The 18142-nt window shown below is 37.0% G+C and overlaps 1 protein-coding gene across 1 annotated transcript; it reads right to left on the bottom strand.

The window, feature by feature from the left end:
- Window positions 1-3628: 3628 nt before the first annotated feature.
- LOC123561839 (solute carrier family 25 member 44-like) lies at window positions 3629-15019 on the bottom strand. The gene is made up of 3 exons (XM_053552846.1): window positions 14191-15019; window positions 12086-12216; window positions 3629-10956 (listed from the first exon to the last, which is right to left on the bottom strand). The coding sequence occupies exons 1-3, from the start codon at window positions 14882-14884 to the stop codon at window positions 10768-10770; spliced, it is 1014 nt and encodes a 337-aa protein (XP_053408821.1). The 5' UTR covers window positions 14885-15019; the 3' UTR covers window positions 3629-10767.
- Window positions 15020-18142: the final 3123 nt, after the last annotated feature.

Raw genomic sequence — 18142 nt, 5'->3', positions numbered from 1 at the left:
TTTTGTCACGATCATAAAGCCAGTAATTACCTGCAATTAACGTGTCACCTCGTGTCAATTATGTTGTTCACAGTTTGATCTCGGTTAAAGATAATTCTCGATCTTTAATTAGTATCATAATTTTTGTGATTTATAAACATTTCTTTCGTCAAAATACTTTTAAATTTATATGAAATTAATTTTGTTTGAAAGAAAAATAAACAATTCGATCTTTTACGGAACGTAACGGCAATCCTAGATTTTAGCGGAGACAGTAAGCGCGGGGAGTAGTTTCCCTTTACCAAAATGGCGAACATCGGTAACAAACTTGTTTTGAAGTTGGAAAATTGTCTATACCTGTGTATTATGCGCACCCACGATTCGGGAGTGGTCCCGGGGGTCAAAAAACTGCGCATTATACATGGGTATCTACGGTAGTTTTTGACCCGAGATGATCCATTTTCGAACCTGGCCTAGATTTCATCAAGGCAATCATTCTGACCAATATTCATGAAGATCAATTGAAAAATACAGCCTCTATTGCATACACAAGGTTTTTCCTTGATTTGACCTAGTGACCTAGTTTTTGACCCGAGATGACCCATTTTCCAACTCGGCCTAGATTTCATCAAGGTTATCATTCTGACCAATACTCATGAAGATTAATTGAAAAATACAGCCTCTATCGCATACACAAGGTTTTTCTTTGATTTGACCTAGTGACCTAGTTTTTGACCCGAGATGACCCATTTTCGATCGGCCTAGATTTCATCAAGGTTATCATTCTTACCAATATTCATGAAGATTAATTGAAAAATACAGCCTCTATCGATTACACAAGCTAAATGTTGACAGACGACAGACAAATGCCGGACATCGAGCGATCACAAAACTCACCAGAGCATAGCTCAGGTGAGCTAACAAAGAGAAAAGTGGGTGTTGAAAAGTATGCAATGAAATGCAAGTCAACTAAAGTCAGGTACCCTCATACTGTCGCATTTCTAAAGGCGGTCAACAGAATAAACACCCTACTTTTGTTTTCAAGTAAACAACGCGAAAACATGCAAATATAAGCATGAAAATTGTCTTACTGAATGTGAGGTACAATGTACATTCCACAAGAGAAATAATGCCCTTTTGGCCCTGGATTACGCGCAAATGCCCTAAAAATGGAAAGATCATGATCTATTCACTATGGATTTTTTCAACTACAACAAAGGAGCATATTTTTTACCAAATTACTGCTCTATGGCCTATATTTTATTCATTGAGAAAATATAGGGGCAGATTTACTATTTCTTAAGTAGTATTATATTAAATCACTGGAAATTTAATATATCTGGTGAAATACACACTATACAAATTTTTCCAAAATTTTTCGTTAGCATTACCTTAAACATGCCCAGGTTAAAAAAGAGTGCTAATCTTTTTTTTTTTTTTTTTTTTTTGTTGGATTTAACGTCGCACCGACACATGATAGGTCATACGGCGACTTTCCAGCTTTAATGGTGGAGGAAGACCCCAGGTGCCCCTCCGTGCATTATTTCATCACGAGCGGGCACCTGGGTAGAACCACCAACCTTCCGTAAGCCAGCTAATCTTCATATAGTATGTAATGGTACGGTGATTAAGCACACCAACTCTGTTTAATACTTGGGTGCTATATTGGATCAATGTTTGAGTTATGAGACCATGGTCAGATCAATCATTAAAAAAGCAAATGCAATACTTAGGTTTCTATACAGAAAGCAAAAGTTTTTATCATTGTACACTAAGAAAATGTTAGTCATGTCCTTGATCCAATGTCACTTTGACTATGCCTGCTCTGTATGGTACTATGGCATTTCTCAGAGTCTGAAGAACAGGCTCCAGGTTACTCAAAACAAGATCATTAGGTTTGTCCTTAGACTTGATCAAAGAAGTCATACTGATACAGAACACTTCTTACAGTTGGGCTGGTTACCTGCCACAAGAAGAGTAGAACAAATAACTCTAAATCACATTTTTAAAATACATTCAGGTTCTGCCCCTTCTTACATGAATGAGTATTTTACTCAAGCCAGTTTTGTACATAGTCACAATACCAGGTTTAGTAAAGGGTCATGCTTCAGCATTCCTAAAGTCAAAGGATTTGGTAACAAGAGCTGTCGGAGGACAGCAACGCTCGACTATTCAACAGCCTTGTCAATTGAATGAATACAAAAGTTGAAAAAGGGGCATAATTTTGTAAAATGCAAAGTAGAGGTATTGAACCTCTGTACTGCATGTCATATCATGACAGTGAACAAGTGTGTGAAGTTTCAATCCTTTCCAATTTGTGGATACCGAGATACCAGCTTACATACAAAAACTTAACAAAAAACTGCTAAGTCAAAGGGGCATAATTTTGTAAAAATGCCAAGTAGAGTTATGGGACCTTCACAGTGCATGTTAGATCATGACAGTGAACAAGTGTGTGAAGTTTCAATCCATTCCAATTAGTGGATACTGAGATATCAGATTACATACAAAAATTTAACCAAAAACTGCTAAGTCGAAAAAGGGGCATAATTTTGAAAAAAAAAGAGAGTAGAGTTATGGGACTTGCTTAGTGCTTGTCAGATCATGATAGTGAACAAGTATGTGAAGTTTCAATCCATTCCCATTAGTAAGTACTGAGATACCAGCTTACATACAAAACCTTAACCAAAAATTTCTAAGACGAAAAAGGGGCATAATTTTGTAAAAAAGCATAATAGAGTTATGGAACCTGTGAAATGTAGATCAGTTCATCACAGTGAATAAGTGTGTGAAGTTTCAATCCATTCCCACAAGTGGTTACTGAGTTACCAGCTTACATACAAAACCTTAACCAAAAATTTCTAAGTCGAAAAAGGGGCATAATTTTGTAAAAAAGCAAAATAGAGTTATGGAACCTGTGCAATGTAAGTCAGTTTGTCACAGTGAATAAGTGTGTGAAGTTTCAATCCATTCCCACAAGTGGTTACTGAGATACCAGCTTACATACAAAACCTTAACCAAAATCGGGACGCGGACGCGGATGCGGACGCCGACGCATGGGTGAGTGCAATAGCTCACTATTCTATGAATAGTCGAGCTAAAAAGTCATTCAGCTATAATGGTTGTTCTTTGTGGAATAATTTGCCACATAATGTTAAAAATTCTGCAAACATGCAGCAGTTCAAGGTTTCAGTAAAAAATCATCTCTTACATAGCTTGTAGTTTCATTTGTCTTTTCTAATTATACTGTGATTGTTTTACTGTGATATTTTTTTTTAAACTGCAGAAAACTTGCTCAAGTTACCACCATTTATTACAAGTTGTTGTGCCTTGCTAGGACATGTCATCATTCATCCAGGACCACAATGGAAATAAGGGGTTTCACATTCCCCTTTTTTGTGTCATCCTGGGTATATGAATACATGTCCTGGTACATTTTTTTTTCTGCAGTTTTTGGTATTTTAAATTAGTAATGTTTCTTAATTGTCTTTCAATATGTTTTAATTCCTAGTCATTGCATTATGTGATATTTGAAACGTGTTTTAATTTTGTGTTGTACCATTCCATGTGTTTTATATACTGAAATAAATCAATCAAAAATTAAAACCGTCATTCAAGGTTATTTTGGGTTTGCAGAAAAAACAATATATTTAAAATGAAGATTTAATTGTACAAATGACTGTGCTAGGGCTAAAAATGTAAAAACATAAAATGTGCAAATATGAAAATTTCTAACAAGAATTTAGTATACATATAAAACCCAATCAATCAACAACATATCGTTTACTCTGTTGAATGTCACAGCAATCACTATTTGAGACACAGTAAAACAACAAAGTGCCATGCATACCCTCTTCGGTTTCCTGAACATTGCAAGTTTCAAAAGCACTTGCAACTTAAACAGTTATTTTAAAATTAGTTTTAAAACTGCTAACAACATATTTTACATTTACATAATAAATTAAATGCACATAAAATATTTTCAACAAACTTTTCAGACTGAATACTAATATCATCTTAGAGAAAAAACAAGACTGTCAAACTCATATACCTAAGTATACAGACCAGACCTGGGAAAATGGATACATGTTTGTGATTTGAAAAAGGTCATTACTCACACAATAATATATTCTCTGACTGTTTAAACAGAAATGAAACTAGTGTTTTTAGGTCAGGTAGTCTATGTGTCACTGTTCACTGATGGATTCTAGCATGGTCTTGACTATACTATACTAGTGACCATTGGGCATTCTGATTACAACAAGCACAAATTCCCTGGAGTACTATTCATCTGAACCTCTAGAGTATATATGAGATAGAGAGATATATGAATAAAAATAATCAAAATGTAATTATAACATATCAGTATTACAAAATATAACAGTACAGACTTATTAAATGACTTGCAAATATGGTTAAAACTATTGCCCTGAGGTTCAAAGGACCAATAGCAAATCGTTTTGATAACTGCCCAGCAAGCCAAACAATATGTGTTATGCTACTAACTTGATATCAGAAGTATTTTTTTAAAACTGGTACAAGCAGATCCCAGCAAAATTAAGTGTGTCACTACAAACCAATCAATTGCACAAATTTTCATACACTCATATTTGTTATTACATGACTGCTCACTGTAAAAGCAGAAATTTTCACGAGGGTAAAACTTTCGCTATATAGTTATGCTTCAAAAACAGTTTACAGAAGTATCTAACTGTAATTAGACATCATCTAAGACGAGACATTTGTTTAATTGATTCTAATTAACAAAACTACTACAGACATTGTGAGCGAATAGTGTTAAATAAATGTAAAACTTTGAACAATCACACATTTGAAACAATATATTCTGGTAACTGTTTTATACAAGACATCCATTTTGGCCCAAGCCACTCACCTGAAGAGGTATTTGTAAGGTTTTGCTATTCATAAAATTTCCTTCTTAAAACTTATGAAATACATTTAGTTTTCCTAGCATCAGTTTGTGCCCATGTGATGGCTTAAGAAACATGACTTAAAAAATTTGTGGGGAATCTTTACAGGTTTCCTTATGAAGTTTAATGTAAAACACATTCTGATTGCTCCAAATCTGAGCCCAGTGACCATGATATAATATACATGGTACAGTAGCACCAGCTAATGCTTTGAGCAAAACATAGGGTCTTTAAGCCTTGCAGTTTTGGAGGTGAAGATTTGTTTTAAAGTTTTCCTTATCCACCAATTTGTTAAAGGCTGACGCTTGTGGTGACCACAAATCTAGTCCCACAACCCGGCTTGGACAATAACTTGCCACTGGACTTCTTACAAATATTCCATGTAATATATCTTACTGCAGTTTTAACTTCTGGAGAAAAAAACATTTTCTTTAGTTTTCTTTAAGTAACTCAAAATGAAAACTGTCAAAAGTGATGACAATTTGGTACCAAAGACCTGCTTTAAACGAAGTTTGTAGGGGACACTAATCAAAGCTTTATGTAAAATGTTTTACCTCTTAGGTATTCTTTTTTGGTAACAAATACTTATTACATTTTTACTTATAAAATGCCGACTCTTGATCTTGGTCAAAATTTGGTCCCCGTTGATCCACTTAAACAAACATGAGCTGGTCATTACAATGATTTTACAGACCAAGATTGGTGAAGGTCCAAGCTGTTAAGCTGTTCATGAGGTTGTTTTTCCTATTCCTAGCCACTATGTGCGGTGGTTTAGATTAGTTAACGAGCTTGAGAGATGTTTTTGCAGGGATATCAAACAAGAGGGCCATGATGGCCCTATATCGCTCACCTGTTATCATTGCACTTGAGGACAAGAAGGTCCTCAGAAAAAATATCTAAGTCCAAAGGACAGGAACAACAAAGGAAAGAAATTTAACCAAAAAGAAAAAAACAATTCTTACAAGGTATAGATATATCAAAATACACCTAAAAATTGGAGGTATTATCCATGTTGTACCACAGAAAAGTGGTCTCGGTTTTTCCCTACGGCCAATAATAAAAAAGTTACTAAAAATAAGCTATTTATAGTAACGTTAAAGGGAAGCAATTAAAAGGAAAATTATTGTAAGTGAACAAAAGAAGGATCTGCCAAATAAATCTGTTGACATAAATGAAATTTCAGATCAGTATCTTCACTAGTTACGGAGATATACCCATTTTAATTTGAAATAAAGGGAGGTAATTTGACATCAAATCAGTCCATAGTTATCTACCCTGATTGGCTCAGTCCAACTAATGACAATAATGAAATTTCAAATAAGTCCTATAAGGACTTACTGATATAAATCCATTTTGACTACAATCAGGGGAGGTAATCAGATATAAAATAACTCTGGAACCTATGATTGGATCTGATTTGTCATGGAATCCAAGATTTATTGTTGTTGAAGATATCTTAGAAGTTTGTATCAAACTAGAAAATGCTTTTGTAAACAAGAGGACCATGATGGTCCTGAATCGCTCACCTATCTCCACATGACCCAGTGTTCAACTGAGTATGCCATCGTTATTTCTATTATTTGACATAGTGACCTAGTTTTTGAGCATATGTGACCTAGATATCATCAAGATAAAAAATTCTGACCAATTTTCATCAAGATCTATTGAAAAATATGGCCTCTAGAGAGGTCACAAGGTTTTTCTATTATTTGACCTAATGACCTAGTTTTTGAAGGCACGTGACCCATTTTTAAACTTGACCTAGATATCATCAAGGTGAACATTCTCACCAATTTTCATGAAGATCTCGTGAAAAATATGGCCTCTAGAGAGGTCACAAGGTTTTCCTATTTTTTGACCTACTGACCTAGTTTTTAACCGCACATGACCCAGTTACGAACCTGACCTAGATATCATCAAGCTGAACATTCTCACCAATTTTCATGAAGATCCATTGAGAAATATGGCCACTAGAGAGGTCACAAGGTTTTTTCTATTTTTAGACCTACTGACCTAGTTTTTGACCCCACGTGACCCAGTTTTGAATCTGACTTAGATATCATCAAGATGAACATTCTGACCAATATTCATGAAGATCTCATGAAAAATATGGCCTCTAGAGAGGTCACAAGGTTTTTCTATTTTTAGATCTACTGACCTAGTTTTTAACCCCACGTGACCCAGTTTCGAACTTGACCTAGATATCTTCAAGGTAAACATTCTGACCAATTTTCATGAAGATCCATTGAAAAATATCGCCTCTAGAGAGGTCACAAGGTTTTCCTATTTTTAGACCTACTGACCTAGTTTTTGACCGCACATGACCCAGTTTCGAACTTGACCTAGATATCATCAAGGTGAACATTCTGACCAATTTTCATGAAGATCCATTGAGAAATATGGCCACTAGAGAGGTCACAAGGTTTTTCTATTTTTAGATCTACTGACCTAGTTTTTAACCCCACGTGACCCAGTTTCGAACTTGACCTAGATATCATCAAGATGAACATTCTGACCAATATTCATGAAGATGCATTGAGAAATATGGCCTCTAGAGAGGTCACAAAGTTTTTCTATTTTTAGACCTAATGACCTAATTTTTGACCCCACGTGACCCAGTTTCGAACTTGACCTAGATATCATCAAGATAAACATTCTGACCAATATTCATGAAGATCTCATGAAAAATATGGCCTCTAGAGAGGTCACAAGGTTTTTCTATTTTTAGACCTACTGACCTAGTTTTTGACCCCACGTGACCCAGTTTCAAACTTGACCTAGATATCATCAAGGTGAACATTCTGACCAATTTTCATGAAGATCTTGTGAAATATATGGCCTCTAGAGAGGTCACAAGGTTTTTCTATTTTTAGACCTACTGACCTAGTTTTTGATGGCACGTGACCCAGTTTCGAACTTGGCCTAGATATCATCAAGATGAACATTCTGACCAACTTTCATAAAGATCCCATGAAAAATGTGACCTCTAGAGTGGTCACAAGCAAAAGTTTACGGACGCACGGACGGACGACGGACACCGCGCGATCACAAAAGCTCACCTTGTCACTTTGTGACAGGTGAGCTAAAAAGCGCATGTCTCCCCAAATGCAAAGTCCTACAGGCAAGAAGTCAATAGGGGTCAGGAGCGAAGGTCAAAGAGACACTGATGGTTGGCTGCAATAGGGATCATGTACTTGGCATGTCCAGTCATCCCGCTAAATTTCAACACTCTTGGCCTAGTGGTTCTCAAGTCACTGTTCAGGCTCCTGTGACCTTGACCTTTGATCAAGTGACCTCAAAATAAATAGGGGTCATCTACTCTGCATGTCCAATCATCCTATTAAGTTTCAACATTGTAGGTCAAGTGGTTCTCAAGTTATTTCCAAAAAATGATTTTACATGAACAGGCCACTGTGACCTTGACCTTTAATAGACTTACCCCAAAATCAATAAGGGTCATCTACTCTGCATGTTCAATCATCCTATGAAGTTTCAACATTCTGGGTAAAGTGGTTCTCAAGTTATTGATCGGAACTGGTTATCAATGTTCAGGCCTCTGTGACCTTGACCTTTAACGGAGTGACCCCAAAAACAATAGGGGTCATTTACTCTGCATGAACAATGATCCTATGAAGTTTCAACATTCTGGGTCGAGAGGTTCTCAAGTTATTGATTGGAAATGGTTTTCCATGTTCAGGCCCCTGTGACCTTGACCTTTCACAGAGTGACCCCAAAATCGTTAGGGATCATCTACTCTGCATGACCAATCATCCTATTAAGTTTCAACATTCTGGGTCAAGTGGTTCTCAAGTTACTGACCGGAAATGGTTTTCCATGTTCAGGCCCCTGTGACCTTGACCTTTGATGGAGTGACCCCAAAATCAATAGGGGTCATCTTCTCTTCATGACCAATCATCCTATGAAGTTTCAACATTCTGGGTCAAGTGGTTCTCTAGTTATTGATCGAAAATGGTTTTCAATGTTCAGGCCCCTGTGACCTTGACCTTTGATGGAGTGACCCCAAAATCAATAGGGGTCATCTACTCTTCATGGCCAATCATCCTATGAAGTTTCAACATTCTGGGTCAAGTGGTTCTCTAGTTATTGATCGGAAATGGTTTTCAATGTTCAGGCCCGTGACCTTGACCTTTGGCTGAGTGACCCCAAAAACAATAGGGGTCGTCTACTCCAGCAGCCCTACAACCCTATGAAGTTTGAAGGTTCTAGGTCAAATGGTTCTCCAGTTATTGCTCGGAAATGAAGTGTGACATACGGACGGAAGGACGGACGGATGGAAGGACAGGGCAAAAACAATATGTCTCCTGGGGGAGACATAATAAAACCATAAATGAAGTCTCTATATGGCTGCAAAAGCCAAAATAGCCAATTTTGGACCTTTAAGGGGCCATAACTCTGGAACCCATGATGGAATCTGGCCAGTTCAATAAAGGAATCAAGATCTTGTGGTTATTCAAGTTGTGTGCAAGTTTGGTTAAAATCAAATCATAAATGAAGTTGCTATTGTGCAGACAAGGTCAAAATAGCTAATTCTGGCCCTTTCAGGGGCCATAACTCTGGAACCCATTATGGGATCTGGCCGGTTCAACAAAGGAACTGATATCTTATGGCAACACAAGTTTTGTGCAAGTTTGATTAAATTCAAATCATAAATGAAGCTGCTATTGTGCAGACAAGGTCAAAATAGCTAATTCTGGCCCCTTTCAGGGGCCATAACTCTGGAACCCATAAAGGAATCTAGCCAGTTCAAGAAAGGAATCAAGATCTTACAGTGATACAAGATGTGCGCAAGTTTGGTTAAAATCAAATCATAAATGAAGCTGCTATCGTGCAGACAAGGTCAAAATAGCTAATTCTGGCCCGTTCAGGGGCCATAACTCTGGAACCCATAATGAAATCTGGCCAGTTCAAGAAAGGAACCAAGATCTTATAGTGATACAAGTTGTGTGCCAGTTTGGTAAAAATCAAATCATAAATAAAGCTGCTATTGTGCAGACAAGGTCAAAATAGCTGATTTTGGCCCTTTCAGGGGCCATAACTCTGGAACCCATAATGGGATCTGGCCAGTTCAAGAAAGGAACCGAGATCTTATGGTGATACAAGTTGTGTGCAAGTTTGGTTAAAATAAATTCATAAATGAAACCACTATCGTGCAGACAAGAAATTGTTGACGGACGGACGGACGAAGGGTGATCACAAAAGCTCACCTTGTCACTATGTGACAGGTGAGCTAAAAAGGAGAAAAACTGATGCTGGAAAATGGACACCAGTATACACCTATACAATGACTTAACTCACCCTGAGTCGTTAGTGAGCTAACAAGAAAATCAATGGATTAATAACAAGAGCTGTCAGTGGACAGTGCGCTCGACTATTCTCAGTGCTTGATAGTATAAGCTATGAGTAAAACTTTAACATTACAATAAGCATCTTCTGAGTTGAAAAGGGGCCATAATTCAGTCAAAATGCTTGATAGAGTTGCCTCCTCCTTTTTACAGACTGGGGTCATGATGGTAAACAAGTACGCAAAATATGAAAGCAATATCTCAATGGACTTTGAAAATATTTGGGGTGGTACGCAAACTTTAACATTTGTGCGACGCTCACGCTAACGCTCACGCAGACGCCGGGAGTGAGTAGGATAGCTCCCCTATTCTTCGAATAGTCAAGCTAAAAATTATTAAATCTTGTATCAATTACCCTAAAAAAAGTTTATCTAGCAGACAAAGAATAAACCTTTGGTATATATCTCTATCCAAATTTTCCTGAGACATAAACCGAAAAAGCTTTGATTTTTTAAGATATCTAAGAGCATTAATCTATATCCTAAAAACAACTATCACCACTTAACACAGTCCCTGAATTCCTCTTTGAGACTCCATCTCTTGAGTGGTTCATAAAGACTGAGAATCAATACTGAGGAGACACAACTCTGAAGCAATCTTGCAGACAGACCTTTCCACCAGAACTTGTAGCCTTCCTCTCGCAACAATGTGGACAACGTCTCTTGCACTGTTCCACCTTTCACCTGTAAATGATATTCAAGAAATTGATAATACCGGTAATAAACTTAAACCTTTACTTCGCTAGATTTTTAAAATGGACTGGTCCATCATTCAATCTGGGCAGCACCACTTATTATTCAAAGGGGTGTTCACTGAAAAATTACTGACTGAAGAGCGAACAGTACAGACCATGATCAGCCTGCATGTAAATCAGTTGCCGCCAGCTGGCCAAAGGTTAAAGAGAAATTGAAAACATGTGAGAAAAAAAACAGTTCTGTGAAACTGTAACGCAGCATCTAACAGGTTGCATACCAATTCTTAACAAGAGCACCGCAATGCGGAGCAATAAACGCCCGAAGGTATGACCTTTGACCCCTAAGTGTGACCTTAACCTTGAAGCGAGCCATCTTAAACATGTGCTCTGCACGTCATCTCGATGTGGTGAACATTTGTGTCAAGTTTCTTCAATATCCTTCAAGGGGTTCAAGAGTTATAGCGGAAATGAAATTGCTAACAGACGGACGGACACCGGCGTCATAACATAATACGTCTCTTTGGGTGTATAATAAAAATCATATACTGGAAAATCAATTTATTTTGTAGGCATAAAATTTCAATGTTTGGACAAAAATAGCTTTTTTGTTGGGATATTAAGTTGGGGATTTAGAACTCTGAACATAAAATTAATAGGAAATTTACAGTTTTGTAGGGATAGCATTTCATGACCGACTTGACTGTTGCTATCCTGTCAGATATGGTGATTTTTACTCCTGCTATACATAAATGATGTATTTTTGACTACTAACTTCAAAGACAGCTGACATGTCATATGTAGGCTATGCATTTGTTTTAAGGAAATTCGATTTTCAGTGGTTATTAACTCTTATTAACACATAGATGGTACTTTACCAAGAAATGTGGTCATATATCTAAAGGGGCACTTGATTTGAAACCAGTAAAGCAGTCATATGCCCACAGGGGCACTGTACTTCAAACCAACAAAGTGGTCATATGCCTAAAGGGGTGCCTAATTTCAAACCAGTTAAGTAGTCATATGACCTTTAACATATGATTCTGTGACTTAAAACCATACAAAATATGTTTCTGAAGCTGCAGCTACAGCCCTGAATATGTGATGAAGGCCCAACATACCTGAATCCTAACTCTGACAACATCTACCCCATTAGTCAGTGCTGCAGACGACACTCCAGCCAGTGGAGCTGCTACACATGACATCACAAACAATCTTGGCACAATTTCTGGTATCACAGACAACAATTTCTCTGAAATTTTAAAAATCAATAATTTTCTTCCATTCATTATTCACTGATACTGGACCGAAAGTCAGTATATTTATATATACTTCTTTTTTGCTTAATGCTCATAACAAAATGGCCATGATGGCCCTAAATTGCTCACCTAGGCTTTACAGCTGGCTTGAAAGAGTTTAGTACAGGGCCAACCAAGGAATGTTGGTACGAAATAATTTCAAATTCAGGCTAGCATTTACAGAAGAAGACTTTTAATGTTTTCCATACAATCATAAACAATGCACCTGAGAAACCAGCCCAACCACAATGCAGCCACACATTTACACAAAGGAATTTGGTAAAGGGTCACTCAAGCAAAACAGCTGTTAATATTTTTAAATCATGCAAGTTGTTTCTGAGGAGAATACAACAAATGTATGCTTGAAGTTTCCATATAGCCATATACAAAGAACTTGCTCTGCATCCTGGCAACCAGTTTTTTAAGCAAATCAATTTGGCTTAAAAGGAATTTGTTAGATAGTCACCCAAGGAATATTTCTGTGAAATTATTCTAAAATCTGGCCAGCAGTTCCAAAGAAAAAGAATTTTCCATACACCATTCTAATATGCTCTTCTCTGTTAAAACACTCTTACACTAAAATGATGTCACGTTAACATGCGGTGATGTCAATGTTTTTGTTGCGACCAAGAAAGAGCGCTACTATATTTTATCTACTGTTTTAGATTAAGGGCATATTAGAATCGAAATAATTTACAGCAAAAGAGTGTTTTAACACTTTTTATACACTCGGGCTGTAATACGTCGTACAAATAATTTCACTCAAGCTGCGCCCTCGTGAAATTATTGAGCCCGACGTATAATCACCCATCGTGCATAAATAGTGATAAAACACTCTTTTGCTATAAATTATTTCTTAAATATAGAGAAAACTAGCTCCATGATGGTCACTTTTTTTAACAATTCAACCTGACTTGAAGGAATTTGGTAGAGAGACATCCAACTGACATTGCTACGAAATTATTTTGAAATGAGGCCAGCGGTTTTTGAGCAGAAGTTTTTTCTTTTGATTGCCATGGTGAACAGAACTTTGCACATATTACCCATATATGAAGGAAGATGAAAGAGGAATTCCTGCAATGTTTGGTTGAAAATGACATTGTAGTTCAAAGGTTTTAAAAGAAAATGTGAAAAGTAGCGGTGGTGTAGTAGAAAAGGTGTTGGCGACTTAATCTAGAGGTTGTGGGTATGAGTCCAAATGTGTCATAACTATGCTTTCTCAAATGATATCAGTCTTTATTTTTCCAGGACATGGACTTGAATAGGATTCAAATAAGCTTCAGGCTTTTGTTTAAATGGTGATAAACAGAATTAGTATTTATAAACTAAAGAAACTGTGGAAGACAGACTAACAACAGACATTCAAGTATCCTTAAAGCTCACCATAGGCACATTTGTGCTCAGGTGAGCTGAAAGGTCTTGATTTATAAACATAATTAAAATTAAATATGTCTACTTTTGGCTTCTAAGTTAAATTTAGTACAATTTTTATATGGTAACCAGTGACTGAAAAAGAAATAAAATTGTGTGAATGAAGTCTCCCACATTCTCAACACTATGTAGTCAAATATTCTAATTTTTGTTTGTCTGAACACTTATTTTCTGATACTTATTTGAAGATATTTGATATATATGAAACAGTCAATTTTTTATGCTTTGCAACTATTTAAATTTAAAAGCTTCGTAACGTGGAAACTATATAATTGCCCCATTAACAATAATCAAGTGTCTATGATCCAGTGTTTTTTCTTCAAACTTGCTGTGAGCGAAATTGAAAGTACACTGAATGTAAGCTTACACTATAACCTTACCCAGCTGGGTTGCTGACAGAGGCATGAATGCTGACAAAGGGATGAGTGCAATAGCTCTACCTATTCTATATCTATTTAAAATCAAATGGTTAAGCCAAACAATCAGATTTTACAAACCTTTGTATGCTTCATAGAAGAACCACCACAATGCACTGTTGGGGGCAAATGTTGCTATCGAAACAAAGTACCCCTTATAAAATCCTAGCAATCCATCCGCAGTATATACATGTGATATCACAGCTCTAACAGTCCCAAACCGTCTCTGTCGTAATTCATCCGGAATGTGAATTTCTTGCAAGGTCCTTAACTTTTCCCTCGCTTCCTTCTTTCGGACATTGTTTGAGGAAGTTGTTTTTTTACGCCTATCTAACAACATGATATGCTGGTTTACAATATCTATTGGCACAACTAGAGTCTGTCCTACTATTGAGGCAATACCGCCACCAACTAGAGATTTCAACCAACCCTGATTCCAATTGGTATTTGTATTCATATAATGGCGAACACCTTCATACGAACTTATATAGCACATACCCGGAAATATTGTGAAACAATAAACTCCAAAACCTGGATAAAACCCCCTTATTCCTTCTGTCCGTGATATACTCTTAACAGCATCCCAAGTCCCTTTGTAAACGTCTTTACCCGATTGTATCTGAAGCCTCGTTTTGATAACTCCGTATGGATAAAGGACCGTTCTCATAAACAAGCTACTACAGCCAATCATAGGCAAGTATTTTCTCATCTCCATCATGTGAAGCTCAATCGTCTGGGCATCCTCGACGATCGCTTCATCTTGCAAACTTGTCATCTTGTACTGTCACTCTGAGTCATACAAACATTGCGTTTTTCTTTTCACTTAACCATACTACAGAAGCATATAGAGGGATGAACTGAACTCCTTTATCTTACTATATCATGAATCTGGAAAAAAAAAATTATTTCATCATTAGCTCAATTTTACTGCTCTTCAAACTGCTTTGTCAGCCAGTATACAAGTGTGTGTGCATGTGTATGCAAGTGTATGCACACGCATATCTATGCCCATGTGTGTGTCTGGGTTAAGCGTCTTTTCCAACAATATTTTGGTCATAAAAACAAAGGTGTCTACTTGTAGCAGTGAGTACAATTCCAACCTTATTGTGCTGTCTCACTTTTAAAATTTCACACTGTAGTCTACTAGACACATATGATAGCCCTTACAGTCACATATGAGAAAGGAGCCTGTCCCACCAAAGACTGGGGCTAAACATGTTACAAAGGTTAAAAAAATCAGATTAGAATATGCCTTAAAAGGGCCTTAGACGTTGGGGAGTAGGGCAGAGTAACTTTAATTGCTGCACTCTTCAAATGACCTCATTACTACCAATCTATAGATATTCAAAGTTAAAAGACATTACCTTACCGATAACAGTTTAGAAGTTTTGCTCCAAACACAAAATACAGTCTTGTCATTTGGAACCAATTTGACCTTCACCTTCTAACTACTAACTACATTCTTGTGCTCTGCACATCGTGTCATGGCCACCTGTACCTAACTGCCAAGTTTGAAGTCAATACATTGAATGGTGATTCAGAAATGCGCCAGACATAAAATACGACGAACAAATTTGACCTCTGAGCTCCATTTGTGATCTTCAACTTCAACCTTCCATCCTGGTTCATGCGTGCTGCTTACCCTCTCTTCGCCATCTATAAAGTTATGCTCCAGACACAAAATATGACAGACAGGCAGATGGACAGACAAACAGAAAGAAGCACACACTAACACATAATATATCCATTTTTTCCAAAACAGGCATACCCCAAGATGCAACTTTGTTTCAGGGAAACCAAAATTCCACGATCATGAATTTGACCTTCAACTGTGACCAGGACATTGGACCTAGTGACTTCAATAGTTGATCACTCTGCAAGTAGTTTTTATGAGGTCAATAAATTATACTAGGTTGATGAATATGGTAAAGAAGATATGGAGTGGACACAAATTTAATCTATTTGATCTTTGTCCTCTAAGTGTGACCCTAACCTTGGACATTATGACCTTGGTCATGTGTTCTGTAGTATAGATAAGATATGTTCCGAAATCAAAACCAAAGAAAGGGTATAAGCCAAAACCATTGTGGATGACAGGTGAAACTTTAAAACATATAAAAAAGAAAAGGCATGCTTGGGATAAATATTTGGCAACTAGGAAGTCTGAAGATTATGATGAATATAAAAGGGTAAGAAACGCTGCAAATGAGTGTATTAAAAAAAGTAAGAGAAGCTATGAAAAAATGATCTCACAAAAAGCAAAAACTGAACCAAAACACTTTTGGAGATATGTTAAAAACAAAACAAAGTCGAAGGTGGGTGTATTTAATTTGAACAAGAGCACCGCCTTGCGGGTGCTGACGCTCATCTGATTTTTTTTTGTGTAATAGAAATATTGTCCTACCCATGATTTTCTAAGTCTAAAAAGGGCCATCATTCTTGCAAAAAGCAGGATAGAGTTATGTTTCATGATGTTCAGTGTCCACTTATGATGGTGAAAAACTGTTGCAAGTTTTAAAGCAATAGCTTTGATAGTTTATGAGAAAAGTTGACTTAAACATAATACTCAACCAAGAAAATGATTTTCTAAGTCCAAAAGGGGCAATAATTATTGCAAAAAGCAGGATGGAGTTATGTTGCTTGCTGTACAGGGTCAGCTTATGATGGTGAACAAGTGTTGCAAGTTTCAAAGCAATAGCTTTGATAGTTTAAGAGAAAAAGTTGACCTAAACATAAAACTTAACCAAGAAATCTGATATTTTCTAAGTCCAAAAGGGGCCATAAATCTTGCAAAAAGCAGGATGGATTCATGTTTCTTGCTGTACAGGGTCAACTTATGATGGTGAACAAGTGTTGCAAGTTTTAAAGCAATAGCTTTGACAGTTTAGGAGAAAAGCTGACCTAAACATAAAACTTAACCAAGAAAACTGATTTTCTAAGTCCAAAAGGGGCAATAATTCTTGCAAAAAGCAAGATGGAGTTATGTTTCTTGATGTACAGGGTCTGCTTATGATGGTGAACAAGTATTCCAAGTTTCAAAGCAATAGCTTTGACAGTTTAGGAGAAAAGTTGACCTAAACATAAAACTTAACCAAGAAATCTGATATTTTCTAAGTACAAAAGGAGCCATAAATCTTGCAAAAATCAAGATGGAGTTATGTTTCTTGCTATACAGGGTCAGCTTATGATGGTGAACAAGTATTCCAAGTTTCAAAGCAATAGCTTTGATAGTTTAGGAGAAAAGCTGACCTAAACATAAAACTTAACCAGGCAACGCCGACGCAGACGCCGACGCCGACGCCGACAACCGCTCAAGTGATGACAATAACTCATCATTTTTTTTAAAAAAATCAGATGAGCTAAAAATGATACTGGTGACTTGGTGAAATCCAATAAGGAGAAGGCTGAACTGCTTAATCATTTCTTTTCTAGCGTGTTCACTAAAGAAAACCTTAACACTGTGCCAGATATAACTGATAAATCTGTTGACACTGAACTTGATAACATATATATTACTGAGACTGAGGTGTTGAAACTGTTGAAGGGACTTGATTCGAGTAAAGCAATGGGCCCAGATGATATTCACCCTTTTGTTATCCCCCGACGAAACTCGGAGGGATATAGTTTTGGCGTTGTCCGTCTGTCTTTCCATCCATCCGGAGCCATATCTAGGAAACGGTTGGGAATATTTATTTAAAACTTCACATAAATGTTCACCACTATGAGTTCTTGCGGCCCGTCAAGTTTCAGTCAGATTGCCCAAGTAACACCAGATTTATGGCCCTTAGAAAGTTCTTTGTTTGTTTGTTTTGGGTTTAACGCCATTTATCAACAGTATTTCAGTCATGTAACGGCGGGCAGTTAACCTAACCAGTGTTCCTAGTGTTCTGTACCAGTACAAACCTGTTCTTCGCAAGTAACTGCCAACTTCCCTGCATGAATTATCAGAGGTGGAGGACTAATGATTTCAGACACAATGTCGTTTATCAAATAGTCAAGGAGAACATACGCCTCGCCCGAGGATCGAACTCGC

This window comes from Mercenaria mercenaria, chromosome 10 (assembly GCF_021730395.1).
Source record: "Mercenaria mercenaria strain notata chromosome 10, MADL_Memer_1, whole genome shotgun sequence".
NCBI lineage: Eukaryota > Metazoa > Mollusca > Bivalvia > Venerida > Veneridae > Mercenaria > Mercenaria mercenaria.
This window is presented reverse-complemented; position numbering and strand designations above follow the sequence as displayed.

What these genes read in the sequence shown, in the direction of transcription:
- LOC123561839 (XM_053552846.1), bottom strand. Translation starts at nt 14,884, where the DNA reads ATGACAAGTTTGCAAGATGAAGCGATCGTCGAGGATGCCCAGACGATT. An exon ending in CTTCTATGAAGCATACAAAG is followed by an intron (nt 12,217 to 14,190) that starts GTTTGTAAAATC and finishes TTAAAATTTCAG; the next exon opens with AGAAATTGTTGTCTGTGATA. An exon ending in TTGTCAGAGTTAGGATTCAG is followed by an intron (nt 10,957 to 12,085) that starts GTATGTTGGGCC and finishes TATCATTTACAG; the next exon opens with GTGAAAGGTGGAACAGTGCA.